Consider the following 15432-nt stretch of genomic DNA (forward strand, 5'->3'; position numbering starts at 1 on the left):
GTAAAAGTTGAAAAATGCAGGACAAACATGCCGAGACATTGCAAAGGGAGAGGAAACGAAAACCTGAACCACTATTACAGATGGGTGGCCTGGTCCATTCCAATGTATTTCGAGGAATTTTAGAATTCAAGAACTTATGGTCAAGAATCACTTTTATTCACCATATACAATAATTTTATGCATTAAGAATTTACTGTGGTGCGTTGGTCAGGGCAAGACACAGCAAAAAACATTCAACAATTATAAAGAATTATATAAAAACATAAAGTTAGAGGTTAAAGTACAGATATGGAATAAAAGGTACACAAGTACTTGCTAGCTGTTAATGAGGTTTACAGGAGGTTGCTTCCTGCTTGGCATTGCTGCCTGTCCCACCTCCATCAGTGCCCTCAGGTCAGCTGGAGGGTCATCAGCCAGGGACCATCGCTCATTGACGTTTTGTTCCCTTGGTCCTGGTATATCTCTTGGTGGCTGAACAGACCCAGGGACGTTTCCCTGACACCCCTGCAGCTTTCAGTGGGATTAGTCAGTCCCCCAATTTCTCTCCTTCCTCCTCAGCCACAGCCAAAAGCTGCCCTTTTCTGCCTCTTCAGCCTGCTCTCTGGTGACCCTCCTGAGCCTCGCTCCGTCATAATGTGTTATAATGTAAACAGCATTATTAAAAATGGTATATCCTGTTCCTTAGACCATGGATCTGCGCCTGGAAAATCTTCACTCTCCAGGGCGCAGGGGCAAGGTTGTATGGAAGACCAGCAGTTGCCCATGCTGCAAGTCTCGTCTCTCCACGACACCAGTGTTGTCCAAGGGAAGGGCATTAGGACCCATACAGCTTGGCAGCAGTGTCGTCGCAGAGCACTGTGTGATTAAGTGCCTTGCTCAAGGACACAACATGTTGCCTCGGCTGGGGTTCGAACTCACGACCTTTAGGTCACTAGTCCAATGCCTTAACCACTTGGCCATGTGTTCCTCAGAATCCCCTCCAGTAACATACCTATAACAGCGGGACAGCCTCCCTGGTCTGTAGTTTCCAGGCTTGTTTTTGCTGCCCTTTTAAAATAATGGGATAACATTTTCTAACCTCCAGACTATGAGAGTTTTGTGCTTGGCTAAAGAACTCACTGTGCATAAACTGGCTGCTGCATCAAGAATCAACGATCAGCTTTCTTTGCCATACCCATTTACCTGGATGGGGAATTTGCTGTGATGTGTTAGTCAGGGCACGACGTGCAACTAAAGACAGCATTCATCAATTAAAAAGTACAAAGAATTATTTAAAAAATAAACTTGGAGGTACAGATATGGAATAAATTTGTGCATAAATAGCAGCATGCATTTGCAACATAAATAACATTTTAAAAAGTGGCTGAAAGTGCAGTGGAGTAATGGGGGTAATAGATAGCCTGTAATAGAAAGTGACGGATAGAGGGACAGAATCAATACTGAGTCCAGACGACTGCACATGCCCAGAGTGCTGCTCCTCATTATACTGGTCTTCATTACAATAATACGGGAGGGAGGCACAGACACACAGGACAGGGCATGAGGGGGCTGGAAAATAAAGTGGTGGTCAGCAGGTAGTCTGCCTCTGGTGAGTAAACACAAGAGCCCACAAAGCAATCATCAATTATTTTGTTCTCCCTTACACTCATGCACTGGAAGTGACCTTAAGCAATCCCAAATTTGCATTGAGTTCTTCCAATATAGAGGCGACCACATTGTGAAAACTGAATGCAGTGTACTAGATTGATCTGCAAGGCTTCGAGAATTTTCTGTTTTTATTTTGAATTTACTTTACTTTACTTTACTTTATACTTTATTGTCGCCAAACAATTGATATTAGGACATACAATCATCACAGCGATATTTGATTCTGCGCTTTGCGTTCCCTGGAGTACCAATCGATAGTAAATATTAAAAATTTAAATTATAAATCATAAATAGAAAATAGAAAAGAGAAAGTAAGGTAGTGCAAAAAAAAAACTGAGAGGCAGGTCCAGATACTTGGAGGGTACGGCCCAGATCCGGGTCAGGATCCGTTCAGCAGTCTTATCACAACTGGAAAGAAGCTGTTCCTAAATCTGGCTGTACAAGTCTTCAAGCTCCCGAGCCTTCTCCCGGAGGGAAGAGGGACAAAAAATGTGTTGGCTGGGTGGGTCGTGTCCTTGATTATCCTGGCAGCACTGCTCTGATAGCGTGCTTTGTAAAGTGAGTCCAAGGACGGAAGATTGGTTTGTGTGATGTGCTGGGCTGTGTTCACGATCTTCTGCAGCTTCTTCCGGTCTTGGACAGGACAATTTCCAGCGTGCTGCTCATGAGTCTTAAGTTGTATTGCAGACTTGTTTTAGCATCCACCTGCATATGGAGGTACAAATCCCTTCCCCTCCACACTGGACTTATAATACCCATGCTTTGCATATGTTGTTCTGATCAACTTTTAATGATCTTCTAATATTGATTTGTTTCAGGATTCCAGAGGAGCTTATTTCTGACTTTGCAAGTGTTGTATTTGGGAACAGGTGAGTTTATTACTTCTTCATGTTCAAAGTGTGTGAGTAATGTAATCAGAATCAGGTTTATTATTGTCATGAAATTTGGTGTTTTGCAGCTACAGTGCAGTCCAAGACATAAAATACTCTATAAATTATAATGAAAAATTATATATGCATATAATCTCTCTCTCTCTCACACACACACACACACACACACACACACACACACACACATCAAAGTCTTAGGCACATGTATATATCTAAGGTGCCTAAGATTTTTGCACAGCACTGCAGTAATTTTATGTATTTCACGGTACTGCTGCCCCCAAAAAAATTCCTGACGTATGTGAATAATGATAAACCTGATGCTGATATGGGTCTCTATTCTGGACTGAGAGTGGGTAGGGGACAGGGAGAGGGGAATCATGGTTGGGAAAAGTGGAAGGGAGAGAAGAGGGAGTGGGAAGCACCAGAGAGACATTCTGTAATGATCAACAAACCAACTGTTTAGAATTAAGTGACCTTGCCTGGTGTCGCAGGGCTGGGTGAGTCAGCACCTATGCCAGCTCCCTCCCCCGCCCCAAATCCACCACCCTGGCCACGTGTCCCACACCCTTCCCGCAGTGCTCCGCTTTGACAAATAGGGCACTGTGCAAAGGTCTTAGGCACCTTTGCTTTTTAAATGTGACTAAGACTTTTGTACAGTACTGTATATATGGTATATATGTGTAGATCTGGTCATTTCTTCTTTATTCTGTCTGATAATGCAGTGAAAACGGCTCCAAGGGCTGCATTGTATTTTTTGTGTGAGATGTGGGAATTCTGGGAGACCTCCAGCCTCCCGGATAACCACATCTGCACCAGGTGCACCGAGCTGCGGCTCCTCAGGGAACGTGCTAAGGAACTGGAGATGCAGCTCGATGACCTTAAGCTCGTGTGGGAGGTGAGGTGATAGATAGGAGCTACAGGGAGATCAGGAGAGAGAAAGGAAATGGGCAGCCAGTTCACAGTACCTCTGTGGCCGTTTGCCTCGATAATAAATATACCACTTTGGATACTGTGGAGGGTGATAACCTACCGGGGGGTGGAGGGGCAGCTGCAGTAACTGAGTGTCTGGCGCTGTGGCTCAGAAGAGGAGGTGGGAGAAGAGGATTGAGTAATGATAGGGGATTCCATAGCTGGAGTAGTAAACATGAGATTCTGTAGATGTGAAAGAGAGACCAATTCATAGTGTGGATTTAAAGTGGAGGTTGATGGGTTCTTGATATGTAAGGCCATCAAAGATTATAGGGAGAAGGGAAGAGAACTGGGTTAGGAAAGAAAATAAATCAGCCGTGATTGAATGGCGGACCAGTCTCAATGGGCAATTGGCCTAATTCTGCTTATATGTTTCAGGGTCTGTGGTCATTCAGTTCTTGAACCAACTAGCATTTTGAAAATTCTATACAGAAGTTTCAGTACAATGATCAAATACTTTGTACAGTATCATTAGTAATGGAAATATTGCTTTTATCTCTGGGTCAGACCTGTGCAAATGTCACAGATCAAGTAATTCCCGTACACTTGGGATGCTGGATAATGGGTAATCTCTGTCACTCACAGCACACACTGCCACCTCGTGCTTGTTTTAGATTGCAAAAGGGCTTGATGCACTTTGTATGTGTGTATGGTTTCCTTTTTGTACATTTCACAGTGTCCTTTACTTGGAAATGCATAAGGAAGGGAGGATTAATTTAATAAATAATATTTTAAAGGATGGGGTTCCTGGCCTAGGTAACCTCTTACTGATAATGTGGAATTGCATTTTGGAAGGAGATAGTGAGCCAGCTACCTGTTAGCTAGTCACATGGTGAAGTTCTTCACATGTCAAGACTTCAGGGTGAGTGGATGTAAAGGTGAAAATGCAAATGGGTCTGATATGTGGAATTAGGACTAATGTTGATGTGGAAGGGAGATGAACACAGGTAATCTGTTTTTGTGTTTTTCCCAATACCCACGGTCCAGCTTTTATACTTAAATCTCTGGGGCAGGGGTTCTTAACATGGGGCTCTCAGACCCCTTGCTTAGTAATATTGGCCCATGGGCATAAAAAAAGGTTGGGGCCCCTTGCTCCAGAGTGAATTTAAGACCTGTTGTGACTTTCTGCTTTCTGGCCCCAGGTGGAGTCATGAAGATGTATTTTGAGGGTGTATTTTCTCTCTTTAATCAGTGATGTGTCTGTATGATTGTATTTTATCAGCATTTTGAACGTCTCCAGTTAATAATGTGTTAATATTTCCACTACAATTGTATATTCTGCTTTAAGACGTGCGGTGTTGGAGACTGCAGCTGTGCAACAGGGCAATCGTTTGCCAGGTGTTCAGGATTTCAGATGGCGAGTTGATGTGGCCATTTCTTCCAGGTAAAGTTGATACTTGGGTCTCCATTCAATATGCATCATACCCAATGTTATCCTTTGGTAAGATCATAAAACACAGGAGCAGAATTAGAGCATTTGGCCCATCAAGTTATCTCTGCCATTCCATCGTGCCTGATTTATTATCCCTCTCAATCCCATCCACCTGCCTTCTCGCTGTAACCTTTGATGCCCTTGGTAATCAAGAGCCTATCAATCTCCTCGTTAAATATACCAATGTCCTGGTCTCCACAGCTGTCTGTGGCAATGAATTCCAGACATTCACCACCCTATCATTAAAGGGATTTCTCGTTATCCCTTTTCTAAAGGAGCAATCTTGTATTCTGATGCCATGCCCCCTGGTCCTGGACTCCCTCACTATTGGAAACCTCATCTCCATGTCCACTCTATCTAGGCCTTTCAATATTTGATAGGTTTCAATGAGAAACCTATCACTTCTATAGATGTGTGACGGAGTGTATATTGACTGGCTACATCACAGTCTGGTATGGAAACACCGATTCCCTTGAACAGAAAGTCTGACAAATAGTAGTGGATGTGGTCCAGTCCATCACAGGTAAAGCACTTCTTACCATTGAGCACATCTACATGGAGCGCTGTCGCAAGAATACAGCATCCATCATCAGGAATCCCCACCACCCACGTCATGCTGTCTTCTCGCTGCTGTCATCAGGAAGGAGGTACAGAAGCCTCAGCACTCACACCACCAGGTTCGGGAACAGTTATCACCCCTCATCCATCAGGCTCTTGAAGCAAAGGGGATAACTTCACTTGCCCATCACTGAAGTGTTCCCACAACCTATGGACTCAGTTTTGAGGACTCTTCATCTCATGTTCTCGATATTTATTGCTTCTTTTTTTCTTTCTTTTTGTATTTGCACAGTTTGTTGTCTTTTGCACACTGATTTAGCACCCAGATGGTGCAGTCTTTCATTGATTCTATTATTGTTATTAATTCTATTATGGATTTATTGAGTATTACTGCAAGAAGATGAATCACAGGGTTTCATATGTACTTTAGTAATAAATTTACATTGAACTTTGAACTTTGAGATCCCCCCCCATTCTTCTAAACTCCAGTGCGTACAGACCCAGAGCTATCAAATGCTTCTTATGCTTTATTCCTTTAATGCTTTAATTACCAGATCATTCTCGTGAACTTCCTCTGGGCCCTCTCCAACGCTAGCACATCATTTCTTAGAAATGGGGCGCAGAACTACTCATAATAGTCCAAATGTGGTCTGACCAATAAGACCAAGGTACGTGTCAACATTCTGCAGTATCCTGGCTGGCATATCAATATGAACATAGAATATAAAACAATACAGCACAGTACAGACCCTTCGGCCCACAATGTTGTGCCGACCTTATGAGGTACTCCACAATCAATCTTAATGCTTCCCTCCCACGTACTGTAACCCTCCACTTTACTTTCATACATCTGTCTTCTAAGTGCCTCATAAATTCCCCTAATATATTAGCCTCTACCATCAGACCCGGCTGTGCATTCCATACACAACCACGCTCTGTGAATGAAAATAAAACCCTACCTCTGCCATCCCTCCTACACTTTACTCCAATCTCTTGTAAAGTCTGTCCTCTTGTATTAGTAATTGCTGCCCTGGGAAAAGGTGCTGACTGTATCTCTCTCTATTAATGCCTCTTATCAAAGTCAAAGTAAAATATATTATCAAAGTATGGAGATTCATTTTCTTGAAGGCATTTACTGGAAAATAAATAAATACGATAGAACTTATGAAAAACTATTCTATTCGACTGCCTGTTACACCGCTGGTGTTTAGGACAGCCATGAAGGCCCTTAATCTTTGGTGGTATTCAGGGCTTTCTTATTCATGTCAATAGCTTCCTTTTGGTTTTCTCTACTGTCAGTCATGCAAGTCCCGGGTGGAGACTCAGGAATACTGTCGTATTCAGATATAGAAGGATTCTTCATTGCTGTTTCCATAACAGTATTTTTTAATCAGTCAGGGTTGTTAGTCCTGAGCTGAACCCCGAAACCTAGAGGACCGGTGGACCACTCTTAGTCTGGCCTCTACCCTTTGACCTGTTTGGCATGGGTGACCTTGCCAAGAGCCAAAGCATAAAACCCTGACTCCAGCCAACATAGTTCTCCGGGTCATTAGGCATGCAAGCCTCCAAACCACAACAAGGTTGTGGTCCTCTTGGAGGATGAGAAAGCTATACATAAGGAAATACTGACAAACAACCAGTTAAGGTGTACAGTATAATCATCTTGTACTTCTCTGTGAAGTTGCCTCTCAGCCTTCTTCTCTCCAATGTGAAATGGCATATTCAACAGTAAAGTTGCTCATAACAAGCAAGCAATGGTGTAATTATTGTTGCATCTTTAAAATTATCTAATAAAAATACAGTAATACTCAGATAATTGGCACCCTTGGGAATTTGGTGGTTTTAGACTGACTGTCAACACTAGCCTATCGATGTTATTGATACCCTAACACACTTTCAAATGTTCCACAGTAGTATTGTAAATTTTCCACATCAGAAATGTAGTCTCTTGCTTTTGTTGCCATCGAGGTTGTGCATTGTGCATTAAAGTTGATCTGCATAACTTACCTCTGCCGTGATCGGTTAATAAGTCCCAATGAACTTGCTTAGAATAAAAACCAAAACAAGATTTATTATCACTGTCCTATGACGTGGAATTTGTTGTTTTACGGCAGCAGAACACTTGCAAAGGCATAAAGTTACCATAAATTACAAACTAAATAGTGCAAAAAAAAATAGTGAGATAGTGTTCATGAGTTCATGGGCTGTTCAGAAATCTGACGGCGAAAGGGAAAAAGCTTTTTCTGAATCTGGAGTATGTGTCTTCAGGCTCCTCCTGTGCCTCCTCCCTGATGATATAAGCAAGAAGAAGGCATGTCCAAGATGGTGAGTGACTTGAGTGATGAAAGCCACCTTCCTGAGGCACCATTTGTGTCTTCCTGTGAACCTGTGCATTGGAGCCTCCCTACCGGGCTCTGTGCAACCAATCAGAATGCTGTCCACCGCACAGTTATAGAAATGGCTGTTTTTAAACGAAAATTCACTGAAATAATTGGTACGTTGATTTCCGTTGCTGGAAATTTCTGAAACACAGATTATTTTCTGTGTTTATAAAGTGCAGAAGAACTTAAAGATCAAATAATAAAACTTCATTAAAAAATTATGTTTAGCGCTGGTAATTATCCAGTGCTTTATTTGTAACTTAAACCCACTCGTGTCATTACTGAATTTATAATATAACATTAAAATTTGCAGTAACACAATTTACTGTAGAGGCCAGTGGGTTAGATAACAAAGTTATTCAATTTGATGATAGTTTGTACTGATGAGCTGAATATTGGAAGAAGCCATTCAATTCCATCAGCCTGTTCTGCCATTCAGTTCCAAATCTACCCCCATACTCCATCATAAGCCACAGGAGCAGAATTAGGCCGTACAGACCGTGGAGTCTACTCTACCATTCGATTATGGCTGACTCTCCCTTAATCGTACTCTCCTGCTTTCTTCCTATAACCTTACTAATCAACCTTTACTTCAAATATACCCAATGACTTGGGCTCCACAGCCTCCTGTGGGAATGAATTCCACAGATTCACCACCCTCTGCCTAAAGGAATTCCTCATCTCTATTTTAAAGGGTCACCTTTTATAATTCTGAAGCTGTGCTCTCTGGCCCTAGACTCTCCCACTATTGGAAGCATCATAGAGTCATAGAAAAGTACAAGACAATACAGGCTCTTTGGCCCATCAAGTCCATGCTGAACCATTTAAAGTGCCTAGTGCCATCGACCTGCACCCAGACCATAGCCCTCCATACCCCTCCCATCAATGTACCTTCCCAAACTTCTATCACATGTTGAAATCAAGCGTGCATGCACCACTTGCCTGGCATCTCATTCCACATTTCATGACCTCTAAGTGAAGAAGTTTCCTTTCATGTTCCCCATAAAATTCTCAACTTTCATTCTTAACCCATGACCTCTAGTTGTAGTCCTAACCTCAGTGGAAGAAGCTTGCTTGAATTTACCCTACCCAGACCCCTCATAATTTTGTATACCTCTATCAAATCTCTCCTCAATCTTCTATGTTCCAAAGAATAAAGTCTTTAAATCTTCCCTTATAAATCAGGTTCTCCAGTCCTGGCAAAATTCTTGTAAATTTTGTCTGTACACTTTCAACCTTGTTTACATCTTTCTTGTCCGTAGGTGACCAAAACTGCACATAATACTTCAAATTAGGCCTCACAATGTCTTATACTGTACAACTTCAACATAACATCCCATCTCCTGTACTAAGTACTTTGATTTTAAGAAGGCTAATGTGCCAAGAACTTTCTTTACAACCCTATCTACTTGTGACACTTTCAATGAATTATGTAAATGTATTCCCAGATCCCTTTATTCTACCACACTCCTCAGTGCCCTGCCATTCACTATGTAAGACCTCACACTTGTCTGCATTAAATTCAACCTGCCATTCTTCAGCTTATTTTTCCAGCTGTTCCAAATCCCACTGCAAGCTCTGATAGTCTTCCCCACTGTCCACTATAGCCCCAATCTTGATGTCATCGGCAAATTTGCTGATTCAGTTGACCACATTATCAGCCAGGTCATTGCTATAGATGACAAACAACAATGGACTCAGCACCGATCCTTGCAGCACACCACTAGTCACAGGCCTCCAGTCAGAGAGGCAACCACCTACTACCACTCTCTGCCTTCTTCTACAAAGCCAATGTCTAATCCAGTTCACTGCCTCATCTTGAATGCAGAGTGACTGAACCTTCTTGACTGACCTCCCGTGTGGGACCTTGTCAAATAGCTTGCTAAAGTCAACGTAGACAATATCCACTGCCTTACCTTCATCAACTTTCCTGGGAACATCCTTGGAAAAACTCTGTAAGATTGGATAGACACAACCTACCATGTAGAAAGCCATGCAGACTATCCCTAATCAGTCTATGTTTATCCAAATACTCTTATATCTGGTCCCTTAGAGTACCTTTCCACATCCACTCTATCTCAGCCTTTCAATATGCTTGATAGGTTTCAATGAATTTTTCTGAGTTCCATCTAGTACAGTCCCAGAGCCATCAAATGCTCCTCATACATTAACCCTTTCATTCCCAAGATCATTCTCATAAATCTGCCTTTATATTGGTGAAACCAAAACTCAACCAAAATCAGTCTTGAAAGCAATGCAGCTGATAGAATTTGTAGTCTTTTGGGGGAAAGGTATCATTTTGTTTTAATGGCACAGGAGGAACATATAGAACAGAGAACAATTCAGCATAGGAACAGGCGATTTGGGCCACAATGTTGTGCTGAATGAATTAAACCAGTAACTAAATGCCAATGAAACTAATCCCTGCTGCCCACTTAATGTGCATATCCCTCTGTTGTCTGCTTTATTTCATTTTTCGTTTTCACTTCACTGCTGACCCTGCCTTTCTGTTTACAGTTCTTTGACTCGTGCTCTGCAGCCAGCTATACTGATGCAGTTAAAGCTGTCAGACGGGAGCGCTCATCGCTTTGAAGTGAGTACTTGCAACAGTGGTAGCTTATTTGAATGATTCTAGACACTATGTTCCCGCTGATTTGAGATGATGGCATTGGTCCTTCTCCACACAGCCAGTTCCTTGGTAGGTCTGCTGACCCTTTCATACAGCCTTTCGGAGAAACTGCTGAAACACACTCCGAAGCCACTTTACAAAGTACATCTGTACACCTGCACATTAATGCAAATATCTGATAAACCAGTCATAAGGCAGCAACTCAATGCATAAAAGCATGCAGAAGTGATCAAGAGCTTCCGTTGTTGTTCAGACCAAACTTCAGAATGGGGAAGAAATGTGATCTAAGTGATTTTGACCATGGAATGATTGTTGGTGCAAGACCAGGTGGTTTAAGTATCTCAGGAACTGGGGATCTCCTGGGATTTTCAGGCACAACTATCTGGGCAAAAACACCTTGTTAATGAGAGAGGTCGGAGGAGAATGGCTAGACTGGTTCAGGCTAACAGGAAGGTGGTAGTAGCTCAAATAACCATGTGTTACAACAGTGAGTATCTGAACACACAACACATTGAGCCATGAAGATGATGGGCTACAACAGCAGAAGACCATGAACATATGCTCACTGGCTACTTTGTCATGTACGGGAGGTGTGGATAGATAGATAGATAGATAAATACTGTGTTGATCCCAGAGGAAATTACAGTATCACAGTAGCATTACAAGTGCACAGATATAAATATTAGAAGAGAAGTAGAAAGAATAAAAGAAATAAGTTACCACAAACAGTCTTAACAGGAGGGGGTTTTCACTTCCCTGGCTATAGGTTGACTCATTATAGAGCCTGATGGCCGAGGGTAAGAATAACCTCATATAACGCTCTTTTGAGCAGTGTAGTTGTATTAGTCTATTTCTAAACGTGCTCCCCTGTTCCGCCAAGGTGGCATGCAGAGGGTGAGAAACATTGTCCAGAATTGCCAGGATTTTCCATGGGATCCTTTGTTTTACCACAGCCTCCAGTGTGTCCCGTTTGACTCATATAACAGAGCCAGCCTTTCTAGTCAGTTTATTAAGACTGTTGATTGCTTTGTAACTTCAGAAACTAAATTGAAAGAAAAACATGGGAACCAGGGGGATGCAAGGCTATTTTATTTTACTGTAGTGGGGCATGAAAATATGACATGATGGCATAATGACGTACGCCATTCACGTACTTTTACATATAACCCATAATGAATTGTGTAAGCAGGACAGTTCTTTAAAAGGTCTCAACCGGAAACATCGGCTGTACTCTTTTTCATTGATGCTGCCTGGCCTCCTGAGTTCCTCCAGCATTTTGTGTGTGTTGTGAAAGATTTTATCACTGTGGAGAAGGATTTCTGACTTCTGTGGGATAACATCTTTCATGACAAGGTTTGTCACTCTGCTTGGCAGGTGAGCCTTGTGGCTGTGAAACAATCTCAGGTTCTGGGACCTCCTCCATGGTGGTTGTAGCAGTTGACTCTGGGATTGCAGAAAGTGGTTCTGACAGCTCTGGACACTTTCCTTCGCCAACAATTGACTGCTCTCTTCAAATGTTTGATGCATTGTCTCCAGATGACATCAGACACAATCTCCATTGAGCAGGAGAGTGGTCCAATTCTGTCCGTAATCATTCCAAGTACCCACTTATGATTACATCTGTAGTCCCTCTCCAGGACTGCTTCTCCAGGAGTGAAATATTGAACCTCCTTGTTTAAGGAGCCCTCAATTTGTCTCAGATCTTTGTCCTGCATATTCCTTCTGCGAGTGGGTTTGAGGAGATCAAGTGTGAGTGCAAGGGATGGCCCAAGAACAGCATCACTGGTGAGTTGTCGGTTGTGGAATGTGCTGCATTTCGATATGCAGGGATGAAATTGGTGAGTTTCTGATTCCATGTCAGCGTAGTGTGTTCTGCTGACATTGTTCTTTAGACTCTGGATAAACCTTTCCAGTAAGCCATTTGTAGCTGGGTGGTACAGTGCCCTCGTTATATGCCTCATTCCATTCATTTTCAGGAATGACTGAAACTGTTCCGCAACAAACTGTGGTCCCTTGTCACTGATTAGGTGTTCTGGAATGCCAGTCCTTGAGAAGAGTCCTCTCCACACATCAACAGTGTGCGAGTCCATTGGGAACACTTCTGGCCACTTTGTAGCTGCATCCACTACTACCAGGAAATTTTTGCCCGGTAAAATCCACATGGGTTCTCTGCCAGGGCAATGCAGGCCACTCCCAGGGATGGGGAGGCACTGCTTTTGGCATGTAGATCCTCCAACACTTCAGCTCTCAGCTTGGATGGTACAGCAACTCTCAGTTCCCACAAAGACAACCCACTGCCAAGGGCAAAACTGGAATTTCTGCTGCACATTTCAGCCATTTTGAGTTGCCATGTTGATCTGAGACAGTGTGGGGTATTTTTTTGGTTTCCCTTTGGATCATCTGTGCCTTTGGATCACCTTTGGATAGAGTGACTTTTGATTCAAGTTAGGGAAATTCAAGTTACATCAACAGGAGTGACCCTTTTGTAAATTTTTCGGGTATTTCCTTTTCCAAGAGTAAACAGGATACTCCACCAGCATTTCCATGATTTGAATTTGATCTTATAATTGTTTCCTCCAAGAAACAGAGCCAATCTTTGCATTTGTGCTGCTGCTGTTAGTGGAGGGACGTTTCCCTCTGCCCCCTCCTCCAGCTGCCTATCACCTTCCTCATGGTTCCGCCTCCTTCTACTACCCATTGTGCTTTTCCCTATTCCTTCTTCACCTTTCCTGCCTATCCCCTCCCTGCTTCCCCTCCCCCACCCCTTTATCTTTCCCCTTACTGGTTTTTCACCTGGCACCTACCAGCCTTCTCCTTCCCACCCTCCCCCCACCTTCTTTATACGGTCTCAGCCCCTTCCCTCTTCAGTCCTGATGAAGGGTTCCGTCCCAAAACATTGGCTGATCGTTTCCACAAATGCTACCCGACCTGCTGAGTTCCTCCAGCGTGTTGTGAGTGTTGCTTTGACCCCAGCACCTGCAGGTTATTTTGTGATAGTGGAATGAAAATGGACACTAGTGATTGATGATCAGTAATGAAGGTAAACCCTCTCCCGTACAAGTACTGGTTGAAATGTTTTACTCTCCAAACCAGACTCAAGGCTTCTCTGTCAATCTGCGTGTAATTTTTCAGGGAATGCGATGCAAAGGCAATGGGGCGTTCACTTCCATCTCTCATAATATGTGACATGACTGCACCTGTACCAAAAGGCAAGGCATCACAGGCAAGCTTCACTGGACATTGTGGATCATAATGTGTGAGGACAGTGTCTGACATCACCATCTCCTTTGTCTTTTTGAAAGCCACCTCACTTTTTTTTTGTCCATTGTCATTTCTTCCCGAGCTGTAGAATTGAGTTCAAAGGGAGGAGCAGAGTAGCCAGGTTTGGCAGGAACCTGTTATAGTCATTGATAAATCTTAGAAAGGAACACAACTGTGGCACATCCTTTGGCCTTGGGACATGCACTACTGCTTGAATTTTCTCAGCACGTTTGTGTAATCCTTGTGTGTCAAGAGTGTGACCACTGCATGCAGATCAGTGCTCAGTTGAAACTGCAATTTGACTTTTTATCTTTTGCTCTTCCCTGTGCAGTCCATTTATTTTTGTCTGCCCAACATTGTCTTTGTTTGTGTCCTTCTCAGTTTCACCTTTAAACCAGCATTGGGCTGGTGTATGTGAGCCCAGCCACAGTGGTAACACAATTTGTTCGGCCAGGCAAGCTTCTGTTTAGATGTTGCAATTTTGTTCACACTCACTTTCACTTCCGATGGCAACTCAATTGCATCTCTGTATGTTTCCATTGTTACAGTGGTTTCAACTGCTCTTTTAAAGGTGAATTGTGCTTCAGTTAGGAGCTGCTTTGAATGCTTTCTTGTAAGGTTCCACAAACTAAACAATCTCTTAGTGCATCATTAATTCCAACACTGAACTGACAATGTTTGGACAATCTCTTCAATTCAGCCACGTGAGGTGAAAAGGTATCCCCTTCCTTTTGATTCTGTGTATGAAACGGAAAGAGTTCTGCAATCAACAATGGTTTTGGTTGTAAATGTTACTGAAATCAGCCAAGCTCATTTTGGCCAGTTTGGTTGGAGCAGTTAAACTCCGAAGCAAACTGAATGTTTTTCAACTTCTTGTACTCAGCAATACTGGCACTCGCTTTAAATCAGCTATTTCGTTTGCTTCAAATACTGCTCAGTTCATTCAGTATACATCATTCAGCTATATGTTATGCAATCAAATGCGTCAATCTTTTCGATATAGCCAGGTATTTCTGCTTTTTATTTATTATTATTATTATTATTATTATTGCCAAGTGTTCACTCTTTATGAACCTATGAATTTTGCCTGTTTTCTGTCTTTTTTTAACTCCCTCCCTCTTCCAAAGAAATACGTATAGTGCTTTTTTTAAAACTCGAATGTCTTGCTGAGCATTAACAGGTAGTTAGTCGTCTCAGGTTCATTTCAAAACAACCTCTTTACTACCGTTTTGTTTTGTAACTCCAGAAACCAATCAAAAGAAAAACACAGGATCCCGGGAATACTTGTGTATTCTTACACCTTCCTCTGTAAGAAGTCTGTATGTCCTTCCCGTGACCGCGTGGGTTTCCTCTGGGTGCTCTGGTTTCCTCCCACGGTTCAAAGATGTACCAATTAGTAGGTTAATTGGTCATTGTAAATTGTCCTGTGATTAGGCTAGGGTTAAGTAGGTGGTTTGCTGGTTGGGCCGGAAGGGCCTGTTCTGAATAAGAAATAGATTGATAAGTATGTAAATACACTCAGGGGCTGCTTTATTAAATACAAGGGGTACCTAATAAAGTGGCCACTGAGTGTACTTCAGAAAGTGTGACGCTGTACAACTTATAGTGCTGGCTACAGTAGCACTTTCTATAACAACATGTCCTTGGCATAATGCCTAAATGAAG

The 15432-nt window shown here is 42.6% G+C and overlaps 1 protein-coding gene across 1 annotated transcript in view; it reads left to right on the forward strand.

Moving 5' to 3' along the window:
- Positions 1-15432, forward strand: part of commd5 (COMM domain containing 5) — a 60517-nt gene that overhangs the window by 22925 nt on the left and 22160 nt on the right. The window contains exons 5-7 of the mRNA XM_072271324.1: positions 2466-2516; positions 4795-4890; positions 10395-10470. Of these exons, the coding sequence (XP_072127425.1) occupies positions 2466-2516; positions 4795-4890; positions 10395-10470 (223 nt within the window). The remainder of the gene's footprint in view (positions 1-2465; positions 2517-4794; positions 4891-10394; positions 10471-15432) is intronic.

The sequence above is a fragment of the Mobula birostris genome, chromosome 10 (assembly GCF_030028105.1).
Source record: "Mobula birostris isolate sMobBir1 chromosome 10, sMobBir1.hap1, whole genome shotgun sequence".
Classification (NCBI taxonomy): domain Eukaryota; kingdom Metazoa; phylum Chordata; class Chondrichthyes; order Myliobatiformes; family Myliobatidae; genus Mobula; species Mobula birostris.